The sequence below is a fragment of the Schistocerca cancellata genome, chromosome 2, assembly GCF_023864275.1.
Source record: "Schistocerca cancellata isolate TAMUIC-IGC-003103 chromosome 2, iqSchCanc2.1, whole genome shotgun sequence".
NCBI classification, from domain to species: Eukaryota; Metazoa; Arthropoda; class Insecta; order Orthoptera; family Acrididae; genus Schistocerca; species Schistocerca cancellata.
Window position 1 is genome coordinate 6,817,665 of NC_064627.1, and position 16,194 is coordinate 6,833,858.

The 16,194-nt window shown below is 43.6% G+C and overlaps 1 protein-coding gene across 2 annotated transcripts in view; it reads right to left on the bottom strand.

Annotated features, from left to right (window-relative positions):
• LOC126161294 (filamin-A) overlaps positions 1-16,194 on the bottom strand; it is a 917,852-nt gene that overhangs the window by 266,029 nt on the left and 635,629 nt on the right. For both annotated transcript variants that reach the window (XM_049917033.1, XM_049917034.1), the window contains exons 21-25: positions 2,190-2,336; positions 1,862-2,083; positions 1,485-1,652; positions 1,228-1,374; positions 434-652 (exon numbers count right to left, since the gene is read on the bottom strand). In XM_049917033.1, the coding sequence (XP_049772990.1) occupies positions 434-652; positions 1,228-1,374; positions 1,485-1,652; positions 1,862-2,083; positions 2,190-2,336 (903 nt within the window). The remainder of the gene's footprint in view (positions 1-433; positions 653-1,227; positions 1,375-1,484; positions 1,653-1,861; positions 2,084-2,189; positions 2,337-16,194) is intronic.

Consider the following 16,194-nt stretch of genomic DNA (forward strand, 5'->3'; position numbering starts at 1 on the left):
AGTTTATATTGTAGGTTAAATGACATTCAAGTAAAATGTGTGGCCAAGTAAAACATTATTTAGAGTAATGATAGTAAAGTTAAATTAAACTATAAACAAAAGATAGAGTTCTTCACTGCTAATAGCAGGTGACATCATAGAGAAAGTTATAAAAAATTGATAATTGAAAGCCTGTGGGTGTGCCTGAAAAGCTTAAAAGTTTAAAAACTGGGTTGTTTTGGAAATCAGCCTCGTACAAACATAATAATTGTGTTTGCACACGGCTTATATCCAAAACAACCCAGCTTTCAGATCACAAAGATGGAAGAACGAAAAGAGGAGCTTCAAACCTTAGTAAAATGAGTAACTTAAATTTTTTTAAGAGGTTAAGACATTACCACTACAGCTACTGAAGAGTACCCAATGACAGAAAGTATTAAAAAATCAGACTCACCCATGAATTGCAGGGTCTTTCCAACAGAGCCCTTAGGCAAAGGACCAACAAACACACGTTTGGCATCATAGGCCTTAGCAATAAACGGTGTTCCACTCACAGCGTGGCCATTGTATTCGACTGTTATGGAATGTGCACCAACTTCACGGGGGGTAAACTCTGCTGTGAAGCCACTGTGTATGTTCCCAGTAACTTTAACAGGCAGCTCAGAAGATGGTCCTAGTAAAATGGCAGTGGAAAAAAAAACTCATAACAACAGTGAATTTATAATAAATAAACAGATAAATAAATGAAAATTACAGGCATGTAAATGGATGCTGACGAAAGGAATAAAAAAACAGTGCATTCTTTAAATCTGAAATACAGGGAAATTTGGGGCCTTTTTAAACTGACAGTCACCACTACAGAAGAGGGAAATGACACCACTGGCATTCTCGGCACCTAATCAACAGAACAACATTGCTGGTACTGGGGGATACACGTGTCTGTAACCCTCATGTTTCTTTTTCTTAAGTAAGGAAACATTAATATGAGTGACAGCCTTCTCTATACAATATTTTCATAAACTGCCATAGCACATCCTTGGCAATTCATAACACCCAACTAAAAGTAACATAGCAAAAAATGGATGGATACAGCAAGAAATGTTAGTAACACAAACTATGTAATACCACAGTACCCAAATTTTAAGCCACAGTAAATTAAATACTAGTTGAACAGCTATACAATAGCAGTACTCAATTGTTAACCAAGTAATCCAGTAAGCCACGTAGATATAAAACTGAGAACTGTACCACGAACGGAAACGGCCAGCTCCGCACTTCCACTGCCATCCACTGCCATGTGGAACCTCGCCACTTCGTTCACCGGTACGAGCTCGAGATTGCGCAAAGTCAGAGATACCCGGCTAGTATCAGACACTGAGCAAACAAATGGGCAACCTGGAGAAAATGACAGATGTTACAGCACTTCACAATAATAGTTTGCACACAAGTCACACGACACCTGTCGATAAGTACAACAGTTAAGAAAGAATACAAGAGCACTATACCTGTAACAGTTTCACCATTAAATTTTATGTCAATCAAGTGTGACTTTGTCTGCTCAGGTGTAAAGCTCACAAGGCAGCGACCACCTCCGACAACCTGAACGTGATTAGGGACTTCACCCTCATTTATTGAGATTTCTAGCTGACCCTCTCCCGCTTGGCTTGCGTCAACTAGGGAAGGGAAGATTAAAAACATTCACAGAGACAGTAGGTAAATTTATTGAATGTGCTAACAGTGGAGTGATTGTCAAAAGAATATAGTCTAAGGGATAAACAGCACATTTAAAAGCAACGAACACTCTGTGGTAAATATGCAAAGAACAAGAATTTTTGGAAAATACAAAATGAAGTAATGTAATACTGAATTAAAATGCCAATACCTCTGAACTGGCACGGTTGCCCGACAACACCACTGGACACATCAGTGACACGAATGAGTGCGCTATTGTAGACTTTTGCAACCAGTGGACCAGCTGGCAACTTCTGGCCAGCAATAGACACTTCCACCAAATGACTTCCAACTTCTGTAGGCACAAATTCCACCCTGAATTCGCCACCCTTTTCCTCTACAAGCCGAGCTGCAACTGGTCGCTTTGATGGGCCTGTGGAAAAACTTCCCATATAATGTAAGAGAAACAGTAAGGCTGATGTGTAGCACTGTATTTACGAAATCAATGTGTACAAGGTGACTAGTATACCGATACTTGCTTATTATCTGGATGTCTATGTCGTCCCTTGAAAAGCCTGGAGCACTGAGTTCAAATGTTGCAGTTGTTCCGGCAGCAACAAGCCGCACAGCCTCTCCCAGCACAGCCATCTTGGGGCCCGTCATTACTGCTACCTGCCAGGGACTCCCTGAAAAGAAAATTAACAAGATGGTATTACTTTATATTTGCTCATAAAAAGGAGATAAGCAGTATCAACTATTACTTACTGCAACTGCTAGACACTATTTACCTAAACTGATGACCAGCAATGACGGAGTGCACTACAGATAAACAATTCAGAAAACAACCAAAGTTAAGAATCGTGGGTCACTTATCTCTGTGAGGGTTTTATGTTCAGTCTTAGGTCCAGATCATCTGCACTGAAGGCAAGTGCATGCCAAAGGTGAAAGAAAGTTCACTCTCGGGCTCATGTACAAACCAAGTATGACAGATACACAGTCCTATAAAGGTTGCTGAAAAAATAGAGTAAGGTTCAAATCTGTGGTTTGATGTCATACTTTGACCTTAAAAGAGGGAGAGGGCTATTAAATAACTGACTGTTATTTTAAAAGTCTTGAAGGCAATGCGTGACGGGGTGGGCGATGCCAATCACATTTTTGGGCTACTGATCACGAATTTGTCAGGGACGTTAAGTTCATGGTGAAAGTGAAGAACATTGGGCTCGTTGTGTGGGATTCAAAACAACCCAATGAGCGAAATATTTAGTCACTGCATTGTTTTTGGTATTAGTTGTACAAATATAATTGCTTTTAGGTCTATAGGCAACACAAATGCGAAAAGTGAGTTGCAGGTTTTCAACTACAAGCATCTTTCTTACACAATATCAATAAGAAACATGAGAAAATCACTGCCCATCTGCGCTTATGAATAAAACTCTCTGCAACAATATGCAATGAAGGTCAAGTTTAATTAAAGCTGCCACGTTCAAGTGATACGCCCCACCTCCTCCCTTTCCCGTGTCCCAGTGGGATTAAAACTCATGATTTTCCTTAACCAAAAACTGCACACAATACCTTACAATACAAACACTATTTTCCTTTGAGCATTAAACATAGTTCACGCGACAGCTATTTCCCTCAACCAGCTGCAAGAACAACACATAGCGCTTCGAATCTGGAACATGGAAAGCTTCCCCATGCTGCTTTTTTGTTCTGTTTTTTTTTTAACTAAATAAAACCCACCAGTTCGTTGTTAACGTCCAGTGTTGCCGCGAAATTGTAACAACAGTAACAACACCTCTACGTCACCATACCAGGTAGTGACTGTCGTGACAGACAAACCCGCTGTAGAAAGGAGTGGGCAATAGCCGACACATCGCTCGACTTGACGTCACGGCGTTGGTGCCGCAACAGGCGCATTCCAGCACGAACGGTGGCCAGTTGGCAACACTGCGCAGGTGCGATCGAGGCCACAGGTAGGCTGGCTCAGCTACCGGGTGGGGGGGGGGGGGGGCTGGACGGAGGCGGTGGTCGAGGGCGGCATCACACCGGCACTGTCTTGCCATTCCGGGCACACAGTGTCCAGACTCAGGAGGGCACGTCCGAAGGCCGCACAGCTCCCGCGCAGTACGCAAAGATAAACATGCTGCTACACAGTTCGTACACGGAATATATCGAACAACGTAATCCTATCTGCAGACATAGCGAGTAACACTCGTGATGAACGGAATTAAAAAACAAATCTACGTGCAATGACTGGGAAATGCGTTTCATCTTATCCCGCCCACTACGCAAAGATAAACATGCCGCTACACAATTCGTACATGGAATATATCGAACATCGTAATCCTATCTGCAGACATAGCGAGTAACACACGTGATGAACGGAATTTAAAAACAAATCTACGTGCAATGACTGGGAAATGCGTTTCATCTTATTACGCTAAACTCTGTGCTATCTCTCTGTCCACCTATTGAAGTCTCTGGCATATATTCAGTAATCTCTGTTCCTAAAGGTAAGCTTATGTTTGACATATTCAGTCCGATATTAGATAAAACAATTTCGAGACGTCGTAATATTCGACTTTTCGAGGGGTACGCGATTTTGTTCTCTTTGCTAAAGTTTATATACCTCATGTCCTTCACATATTACACCAAATTTTATCCTTGACGAACTTCCCACTCGGCAGTAAAATTCTTCATTTTCCTCTGATGGCGTTGAATTCCATTACCGTCCGGTATTTCCTTAATTTTACTCTATAGTCCATATCTAAACCTGTATACATATCCGCAAACCACTGTGAAGTACATGTCGAAGGCCAGTTAACGTTAGCACGGTACGGGTACCTGGTCTGAGCTGCTTCCCGTCCCAATCGCGTAGAGAGCGATTGAACAATAACTGCTTAAATGCCTCTGTGAGGTCTGTGATTTGTCTAGAGGAGCGATACATAGAGCGATACGGGTTCTCCACTCCAGAACGCTTCTTGAATCTTGGTTAATAAGTCGTGTCTATCTTCAGGCGTTTACTAATTCAAGTTTTCGACATTTGTGTGTGGCCTGCTGTGCGCCTAATAAACTTTGATTATTCCTGCTTCCATTCTCTGTAGACGATCAGTAGTCTATCTATCCCCCTGTTAATCCTACCTAGTAGAGGTAGAGGTAGAGGTAGAGGTAGAGGTGCGGCCAGGGGCGCCCACAGATGGGGTCAGCTGCTCCCAATGAGCATTCATTCAGTTTACGAACATGAGAATGGGCCGGGCCCACAATGGCTGGGCCCTGTACCTATGACCTAAAATACCTGGAAAATTACCACTAAAATGACCTGAAGAAATCGATCATATTGACGTCAAATAATGTACAACATATATAAAGTAAGTTATAAAAGGGGCCCGAGAAATGCCAAACTTCGTAGGAAGTTGGAACTGGACAATTTAAAATCGCCAAGAATTTGTTCAAGAAATCTCATTCTTTGAAGATGTACAATAATTGTTGTATAGCCATCTTTGAGATTTTCAAGTGTATAACTCGGCACGCAGATTGTCTCGAAAGTCAGGGAACATCTGTTGTCGAACAACATACGCTCGTGTGTTAGAAAATCTTTTTCAGCATTTGCTGAAACAACTGGCGCATACACCGTGACATTTTCCTTTAGCTTCAAAAACGAATTTCAAAAATTGGAACAGGAATATCGATATTTCACAAAATAATGGAATTTACGTTTGGCTCGATATTTACAATTTTATTTAAATACCCATACTGGTACAAATTAACAGAAGTGTATGGCGCGATAATAACAGTAAGCAGACGAAACACGGATTTATTTTCAACATGTGGAAATAGATTCTTGACCGACATAGTTGCGTTTTTCCTCGCACTGTTCGTTCCTGCCAACATTACAAGAATAAGAGTTGTGTTACAAAGGGATGTTAAACACAAACATTTAAAAGAAGGAAGTAATGCCACCTAAAAGCTGAAAGCTAAACTCCAGAAAAGCACGCTGTGTCACCCTAGGCGGATGCGGCATAGAGGGTCACGGGGCCATGACGCTGCTGCCGCGTCCGTTGGCGACTTCCCAGACTGCGAGCAGCTCTCACACGAACGTGAGTGCATCCCGTCGCCGTGCTCCCACGCTGAAGGACCTGTGGCGCTACCGAGAACTGAACCTGGACAGTCGGCTACGGAGGTGGACACAGAGTGACATCACCCTCGGAAAATAACTACTGTAGGGCACCTAATGACGAAAAACACAAAATTAAATTTACATTTCTACAGCCAGAATGATCCACCTCCGCAGTCCAAGTCCCTAGCCGACGCCTGTGCAATGGTGGTCAAGTCGGCGGTAAGCCGATTCGAATCCCGGGGGTGTAAAGTTTTCAATGCCGGTGTTTGGCTGACAACAGTAAGAGAGATGGCTGTTAAATTTTCTGACCACCAGTATTCTCGTCTAAATCCGAAAGTAAATTCCAAGTGTCGCTGCAGTGCCTCACGGAGGAGTTGTCGATGACGATCCGTTCGTCGGGGTGGGAGTGTAAGCTGTTCGACAGGGTGTCACTGCGGAACTTACGACTTTCGTAGCCACAACATTAGGGATTGCAGTACTTGTGGACAATGCGTAGCTCATAAGGAATGAAAGATTTCAAGTCAACAGACTCTGGGAATTACTAATAAGGTGTAATAAATTGAAAGGAAACTGTCAATCGACTGAGTGACGAAACTACTACGTGTGCACATCGTCCCATTAAGTAAGGAAAAAGTTACTCTCACAGTTTCCCACGTCATTATAGCTTACAAACCTCAAGTAGTTATTGATGTAGCAAAAAGTTGCTCGGCAAAAGCCTTCTCTTTCAGAATGGGTAAAAAAACGTCGGCACTGATTTAAAGTAGTAGGCTGTGTTATATTTCCTTTCGTTTGCTGAAGGGGTCTACGCATATACTGTGTGGCCGCAGATCGGTACTTGTTGGTAAAAGTAGGAAATCGTCGTCTTCGGAACTACTCGAGTAATTATTGTACAGTACCCTTCAGTTCGTCAATTTCACAACCACTACTGCAAATAAGTATCACAGCTGAGCTGAGAACGAAAGCCTCTGCAGTGCGTTGTCAGGAAACACGGGTGACCGCAACGGCGCGAGTGTGGATGAATCTCGATTTGTCCACGGCCAATAATGAGTTGTAAGTGAAGAGTTACGCGGAAACGTAGTTACTTAGAATTTTGTGCATTGTGAGCTGCAAACGAATAGTAAATAGGGCGAAAACATTACCAATATTCGTACCCGATTTGTACCCCGTTAACAAATCAGAACTGAAACGGACGGAATCCATACACGTTATAAAAATGAATAAATATATGTGTGTATTTATGCATGTAAGTTCTTCGTCTCCTACTAAACCACTGCACCAATTTTACAAAACTTGCTACACGTATTACTTCCTCTCCGGAAAGAATCTCTGTGGGGATAAGAACCACCTACCTATCAACGATGCACCAACGCGCAGTCTTTATTGGACCAGTTTTTGAGAATGAGTGCACTTTGTGACTTGCAGCAAACCTCATACTATACTTCAAACACGTATGAAACTTGTTCTCGCTGACAACCTCTGCAAAATCATAAAAAGGAAAAAAAAATTGTCTCTCACTACGTTTTCGCTATTCGTGCAATAACACTGCCGCTCGAGGCACGATACTTTATTACTTATTAACTCCGAATGAATTCGCGACACATTTCCCAGACAGTTTTCACCTATACCACAGCAGCAAAATTATGTAAGTGTACGACACGTAGTTGAGAAGACAACAGTGGGACGTGTGGTAATTTGCCGCATCGTGCGTGGCGTTTAAATTTATTATTCCTTTGCTACCTGACTCCATTCACGGCAGTATCCACATATGCCGGTGAACGTACCTACAAAAAATATCACGTAGTTCAGGCGATAAGACGTCAAATGCTGAGAGGCACGGAAAACTGCCGCATTACGATGTTTAAATTACTACTCGATCTCTAACTCTATTCGCAACACATTTCGCAGACAGGATCCACATATATCACTGGATAGAACTAAACTGAACTCCTCCTAAAAAGGCCACGAAGGCCCAGCGGTAGCGACCGGCCGCAGCCTCATAGGCATCGTCGCCGGAGGGGCACGTGGTCGGCACACCGCTCTCAGTTCCCGAGACCCGAGCCGCTACTGCTCAATCCAGTGGCTCCTCAGTTTGCCTCACGAGGGCCGAGTGCACCCCCCGCTTGCCAACAGCGCTCGGCAGAGCGGATGGTTACCCATCCTAGTGCTGGCCCAGCCCGACAGCGCTTAACTTCGGTCACGTGACGGGAGCCGGTGTTTGCCACTGCGGCAAGGCCGTTGGCTATATATCACTGGATGCACCTGCAAAATTATATCATTCTATAAATCAGGTCAGGAGATACGATCTTATAAACACTGATAGGCGTGAAAATAAAACTGCAGGGTGATTTCGCTACTTGTACAGACGATATATGTGAATAGTATAGCTTGGCGGGTTTTGGTCGAGATAACGATTGCCTCACATACGTGTCAGGTTTCACATCCAGTGTCAGATCAGGTACTCGGCTCCCTGCCCCTCGGGAAACCACCAGGAACTGATCAATTACACCCAGTCTGCAAGTCTTAAGCAATTGTGCAATAATGGTCACGTGACATAAAATTGGAGGGAAATACCTCCCTATTTGTCTGAGCCAATGGCAACACAATAAACTGGCGGGAAACCCAACTAACCGATGACAAATCAAGTACTGCCGCCCAATTCCAACTTTTATAGCTCAGGCTGTGTATATTTGTTAGTAACAAACTGTACTAAGGCTGCCGTCACACGGGCACTGACACCACTGATGACTGGGACACAGTTCGGAATCTGTGGCCCCAAATCGCAGGTTTACTGCAAACCACAAGTAGGCAAAATCTTTATAAAAAATTATACGTGTACATTACAGTCTCGAAAAATAATTTGTTCGAGTGACAAGTACGGCGTGTCTCGATTGAAGTTATTGTAGTGGATCCTTTTGGGTTTTGGTAGGTGGACATTAGATGTCTGCAAATTATTATTACTGCTTACTGGCTTTTATGCCAGTAGGCCGGTGATTCAGTTGCATCAAGTGGTTTGGAAATACACTCCTGGAAATTGAAATAAGAACACCGTGAATTCATTGTCCCAGGAAGGGGAAACTTTATTGACACATTCCTGGGGTCAGATACATCACATGATCACACTGACAGAACCACAGGCACATAGACACAGGCAACAGAGCATGCACAATGTCGGCACTAGTACAGTGTATATCCACCTTTCGCAGCAATGCAGGCTGCTATTCTCCCATGGAGACGATCGTAGAGATGCTGGATGTAGTCCTGTGGAACGGCTTGCCATGCCATTTCCACCTGGCGCCTCAGTTGGACCAGCGTTCGTGCTGGACGTGCAGACCGCGTGAGACGACGCTTCATCCAGTCCCAAACATGCTCAATGGGGGACAGATCCGGAGATCTTGCTGGCCAGGGTAGTTGACTTACACCTTCTAGAGCACGTTGGGTGGCAGTGATACATGCGGACGTGCATTGTCCTGTTGGAACAGCAAGTTCCCTTGCCGGTCTAGGAATGGTAGAACGATGGGTTCGATGACGGTTTGGATGTACCGTGCACTATTCAGTGTCCCCTCGACGATCACCAGTGGTGTACGGCCAGTGTAGGAGATCGCTCCCCACACCATGATGCCGGGTGTTGGCCCTGTGTGCCTCGGTCGTATGCAGTCCTGATTGTGGCGCTCACCTGCACGGCGCCAAACACGCATACGACCATCATTGGCACCAAGGTAGAAGCGACTCTCATCGCTGAAGACGACACGTCTCCATTCGTCCCTCCATTCACGCCTGTCGCGACACCACTGGAGGCGGGCTGCACGATGTTGGGGCGTGAGCCGAAGACGGCCTAGCGGTGTGCGGGACCGTAGCCCAGCTTCATGGAGACGGTTGCGAATGGTCCTCGCCGATACCCCAGGAGCAACAGTGTCCCTAATTTGCTGGGAAGTGGCGGTGCGGTCCCCTACGGCACTGCGTAGGATCCTACGGTCTTGGCGTGCATCCGTGCGTCGCTGCGGTCCGGTCCCAGGTCGACGGGCACGTGCACCTTCCGCCGACCACTGGCGACAACATCGATGTACTGTGGAGACCTCACGCCCCACGTGTTGAGCAATTCGGCGGTACGTCCACCAGGCCTCCCGCATGCCCACTATAGGCCCTCGCTCAAAGTCCGTCAACTGCACCTACGGTTCACGTCCACGCTGTCGCGGCATGCTACCAGTGTTAAAGACTGCGATGGAGCTCCGTATGCCACGGCAAACTGGCTGACACTGACGGCGGCGGTGCACAAATGCTGCGCAGCTAGCGCCATTCGACGGCCAACACCGCGGTTCCTGGTGTGTCCGCTGTGCCGTGCGTGTGATCATTGCTTGTACAGCCCTCTCGCAGTGTCCGGAGCAAGTATGGTGGGTCTGACACACCGGTGTCAATGTGTTCTTTTTTCCATTTCCAGGAGTGTATGATGTGTGTACGTTTTTCCACTTTTCATTGCGTTAGTGTTCCGAGTATCTTATTCCAAACTTCGTGTTTGTCCATCCCACTTAGGCTGAATAATTGGCATTGAAGGTTAATTGGAGTATGTCTGCACACCTTCAAATAATTCGACAAATGAATTTCGAGCTCTATTAAAAAATTCGATACTGACGTTAAAGATCCAGTTCTGGCTCAACTAAAACTAGAACTGACACTGATATTTGACATTTAATCTTTACAGTAATTAGGCGTTTTCTATGTTCTGAAAATTAGTTTCAATGTTTTCGTGTGATGTGTAGGATGGTGTATACAATGCCCTAAATACTTATTTAAAAGCTAATATTTTCACTCTTGCACCCCAAACAGAATTTTTTACTTTATTCTATGCCGAATTTTGGAACTATGCTTCCTGACAGAGCACTAAAAGACACTGTAATATTTATTAAAAGCTGCACTCAAACTCAAATAATACTGCCACAAGAAATTTTATCACTTCCTTTCTCAAATACACTGGGCAAGTGCTTAAATATCAGTGAAGTTTCCAGTGCTAGAATCCGGTTATCTCAGTATAATTCCAGTATTGCATTAATTTTCACAATTTTTAGAACAGAGTGAGCTGCTGTGAAACCACAGTTCTACCTTTCATTAATTAAATGCTCGCTTACTAACACACAATTTTACCCGTGTATCGTACAATAGAAACATCTACTTCCACCACGTCAATTAGACATCATGTGCTCATTATGTCATTGGCAAAACCATTATACACCTAAGTCCTGCCACTGTAGCCTACCAAACCACACTCTCGGTGTGGGGTTATCACTGAAACTACATATCTTTGTAATACACATGTTATCTTCTTCAGAGGTAGCGGTCCGTCGTGATGCTAGTCGCTAGTGAGTGAAAGAAAGTGACATCACAAAGTTACAGCATTTTTAACTTCTGTGGCATGTTTTTTTTTTCTTCTCTCATATATTCGTAAAACTTGTCTGGTAAATCCAGTAACTGAAGACAAGAGTGTACAGTACTCGCAACGATCTTTTTGGAACAGATGTAGCTCATTTACACGGATCGGCATCTTTTTAACAGCAGACGCCGCTATGCAGCACCCGTCTCCAAACACGGACGAGTTGTAGTATCTATCCCATCCTTGGAGGTTAAAATCTCACCTAACCTCTTCAGCCACACCAAAAACTGACGAACAATATGAGACGCGCAGCGGCCGAGCTGGCGAGCCATCCGCCGACCCCTGTCACCGCCGCCATGGGCGAAGCCCGAGTCATCTACCTCGACATTTGTTTGTTACTAACAATTTAATACTCAGTCATTCAAGGCGCTGCCAGAGACAGTAATATAGGCCTGTACTCTTTCTCACTATTCCACAATTTTAGTTTTTTATCCATGTTGTTCTTGTTGTGGTCTTCAGTCCTGAGACTGGTTTGAAGCAGCTCTCCATGCTACTCTACCCTGTGCAAGCTTCTTCATCTCCCAGTACCTACTGCAACCTACATCCTTCTGAATCTGCTTAGTGTATTCATCTCTTGGTCTCCCTCTACGATTTCTACCGTCCACGCTACCCTCCAATACTAAATTGGTGATCCCTTGATGCCTCAGAACATGTCCTACCAACCGATCCCTTCTTCTGGTCAAGTTGTGCCACAAACTTCTCTTCTTCCCAATCCTATTCAATACTTCCTCATTAGTTATGTGATCTACCCATCTAATCTTCAGCATTCTTCTTAGCACCACATTTCGAAAGCTTCTATTCTCTTCTTGTCTAAACTGTTTACCGTCCATGTTTCACTTCCATACATGGCTACACGCCATACAAATACTTTCAGAAACGATTTCCTGACACTTAAATCTATATCGATATTAACAAATTTTTCTTCTTGAGAAACACTTTCCTTGCCATTGCCAGTCTACCTTTTATATCTTCTCTACTTCAACCATCATCAGTTATTTTGCTCCCCAAATAGCAAAACTCCTTTACTACTTTAAGTGTCTCATTTCCTAATCTAATTCCCTCAGCATCACCCGACTTAATTCGTCTACATTCCATTATCCTCGTTTTGCTTTTGCTGATGTTCATCTTATATCCTCCTTTCAAGACACTGTCCATTCCATTCAACTGCTCTTCCACGTCCTTTGCTGTCTCTGACAGAATTACAATGTCCTTTGCTGTCTCTGACAGAATTACAATGTCATCGGCGAACCTCAAAGTTTTTATTTCTTCTCCATGGATTTTAATACCTAATCCGAATTTTTCTTTTGTTTCCTTTACTGCTTGCTCAATATACAGATTGAATAACATCGGGGAGAGGCTACAACCCTGTCTTACTCCCTTCCCAACCACTGCTTCCCTTTCATGTCCCTCGACTCTTATAACTGCCATCTGGTTTCTGTACAAATTGTAAATAGCCTTTCGCTCCCTGTATTTTACCCCTGCCACCTTTACAATTTGAAAGAGAGTATTTCAGTCAACATTGTCAAAAGCTTTCTCTAAGTCTACAAATGCTAGAAACGTAGGTTTGCCTTTCCTTAATCTTTCTTCTAAGATAAGTCGTAAGGTCAGTATTGTCTCACGTGTTCCAGTGTTTCTACGGAATCCAAACTGATCTTCCCCGAGGTCGGCTTCTACTAGTTTTTCCATTCGTCTGTAAAGAATTCGTGTTAGTATTTTGCAGCTGTGGCTTATTAAACTGATTGTTCGGTAATTTTCACATCTGTCAACACCTGCTTTCTTTGGGATTGGAATTATTATATTCTTCTTGAAGTCTGAGGATATTACGCCTGTTTCATACATCTTGCTCACCAGATGGTGGAGTTTTGACAGGACTGACTCTCCCAAGGCCGTCAGTAGTTCCAATGGAATGTTGTCTACTCCGGGGGCCTTGTTCCGACTCAGGTCTTTCAGTGCTCTGTCAAACTCTTCACGCAGTATCATATCTCCCATTTCATCTTCATCTACATCCTCTTCCATTTCCAAAATATTGTCCTCATTTATCCATATTTATCGCATTTTCCCCATTTTACCTAATTTCACCCATTTTCATATGTTACCCATATTTTCCACAGTTTTTTGTTTCATAATTGGTGCACTTGAATGAGTACGGTTCACAGTGGAGCTTTCCGGAACACGGAGAGGATCAGGCTGTGTTTATTTGTTAATAACAAATTACATTAAGTAACATCACTCGAGGTCTTTAATATTATGCGACTCGAGGCACCAGAGGTGGCCACACCAAGCAAGACACGTAAATACTTTCATTGTTCCCCAATTTTATGTGTTTTAACCCATTTGCGTACTTTCCCCTTTCTTTCCATAATTTTCTTGTTTTAATCCTGCGGCACTCTGCAGCTGGACAGCGGAGGGGAAGGTTATACACTGTGTTTATTGTTAATGACAAATTTTGTTAAGTCATGTCATTCATGTTAATAACAATTCAATATTTCGTCATGTAAGGTACTAGCCGAAGCAAAACCTACTCAAAGTCTACCCCAACTTTAGGAATTATTCACCTACTTCCATATTTTTTTCCGCATTTCCCACAATTTCCACATTTTATGCAATTACGCAGTATCCACCGCACTGTTCTCACCGTCGCGTCGATGTCATGATGCTCGCAGCCAATCACAATGCACCTTGGGCCCAATTTATTTATCATTCCTAAACCACCATTTCTTTACTAGGGTTTGTGCAACGTTATAGTGTTAGGAACGAACCCATACGTAGAAATAAATGATGTCACAGCAAATTCTATAAGCACTATCGATTTTAAACCAAAGATAATGAATAAGAAATTCCACACAGCGGTAAACCCCATGCTACAGTTGTTACCACTGCATTACTAGATTGCATGACATCACGAAAATTCTGAGAATTAGCAACTGCTAACCAAAGACGTTACAGGTATACGAAATACCACATCACGACCTGCTAAGCCACCACCACATCACAGTAAAATTCAGAAATTTCCATTCAAAGACGCTGTGTATGTAGGCATCACAGCGCTACAAAAGAGATACGTATCAAGAGAGACAGCTGAATAGTATTTCTATATCTGATTCTTCTGACATAGTATATGCTTGCAGTCTGTTAGTTCGTCCACACTTCTAGGTGAATTGTGTTCATTCATCGCCTCTGTGAGGTTAGCTTGGTGGTAACACCTAGCAGAAATACTGCAGCTCAGTTCATGAACTATTGCAGAGGCAACACCCTTCAAACTCCGACGCATGGTGTTTGGCTACAAACACTGCTCAACTCCAGCAATGATCGATAAAGTTGTAAAATTACAGGTTTATTTATTTAATCGTATGGTGATTTTATACAATATACAGTTGATATAAGGCAAATGATTTTATACAATATACATATAAGACAAGATTAAACCTTAAAGTTCGTGTTTTTCAACCAGTTAATTAAGCTGGGTGTGAGAGTGAACAAGTCGTCGGAAATTCCAGGGTATGAATGAAGTGGACAGCGTTGGACTAAATGTTCAATTGTCTGCTCTTCTTGATTACAATCACACATTGGTGAACTGATCCAGCCCCATTTGTACCTGAAGGTTTAGGTGTTCGTTTTTCCCGCGCACTGTTCGGGAGTGGAATGGTAGAGAGATAGTATGATTGTGGTTCGATGAACCCTCTGCCAAGCACTTAAATGTGAATCGCAGAGTAGTCATGTAGATGTAGATGTAGATGAATAGCTACAACAACCTTGTCCAGTCCTTAACCTGTTGAGGAGGCAGCGAGGTTTCCTTGGTAGATCAAAACCTTTTGGCTTCTTTGTGGGAACAAGGTGATGGGCTCTTGTTCCCAATGTTTTGTTGACCATTCATGCTTCCAACTTTCATTTACATCAAAACCATCCACGATGAGTTGTCCTGCAGTAACACGTGCTGGTCTTCTTGATCGCAATCGTTGATGTGGCAGATGACAGAATTCCTGGTGCAGTGGTAGAGAAGGCGATGCAGAGTTTCTTGGCCTCCCTCAGTAGAGCTTGTTTTCGCCTTAAGTGAGGTGGAGGGATGTGACTCAGTACAGGTAACCAGTGGCATGGGGTTGATTTGATGCAACCAGTAATGCAGCGCATTGTGTCGTTAAGTTTCTTCACATGTACACTTTCCAACCAGACAGGTGCACAGTACTCGGCAGCAGAGTACAGTTAGACGCAGACAGTCAGCAGAGGTCCCCAGGTTGTGCCACTGAGCTTATGTAGTATGTTGTTCCTTGCAGCAACTTTATGAGAAAGCTTGGTGATGTGCTATTTGTAGCTCAGGGTTCTGTCTAGAGTGATTCCGATATATTTTGGGACAGGATTGTACCTCAATGTTTGTCCATTGAGCAGAACTCTTGGTTTGTAGTTCGCAGCACGATTCGCTAGATGGAAACAAGAGACTTCAGTTTTTGATGTGCTTGGGATCAATCTCCAGGTCTTAAAGTTAACATCTTCTGTAAGAATTCGTTCACCATCTTCGAAATTACTGCTCTGTTCTACCTGTGCGATGTCATCAGCATAGATGAATTTAGTTGATATTGTGGTTGGTAAATCATTAATGTATAAATTGAACAGTGATGGGGCTACAACAGATTCTTGTGGTAGTCCATTATTTAGTTTCCGTTTGTGGCTTTTAGAGCTGCCTAGAAACACTTCAAACTGCCTTTCACTAAGCATGCTGGAGATTAGATCCACAGCTTCTCAACTTGGTACAACTTGCAGTAGCTTGTAGACCAGTCCCTGTCGCCGGACAGTGTCATACGCGGCTGTCAGGTCGATGAAGACAGCTGTCGATTTCAGATGGCCTTGAAACCTGCTTCAATATGGGTAGTTAGGGCAAGAACTTGATCGGTGCAGCTGCGTCCTTGTCTGAAGCCAGCTTGTTCAGGAGCGGTAGCGGCCTCGATGAATGGTGCTATTCTGGTTAGGACGATTCGTTCTAAAAGTTTGAATGTACAACTGAGCAGTGCTA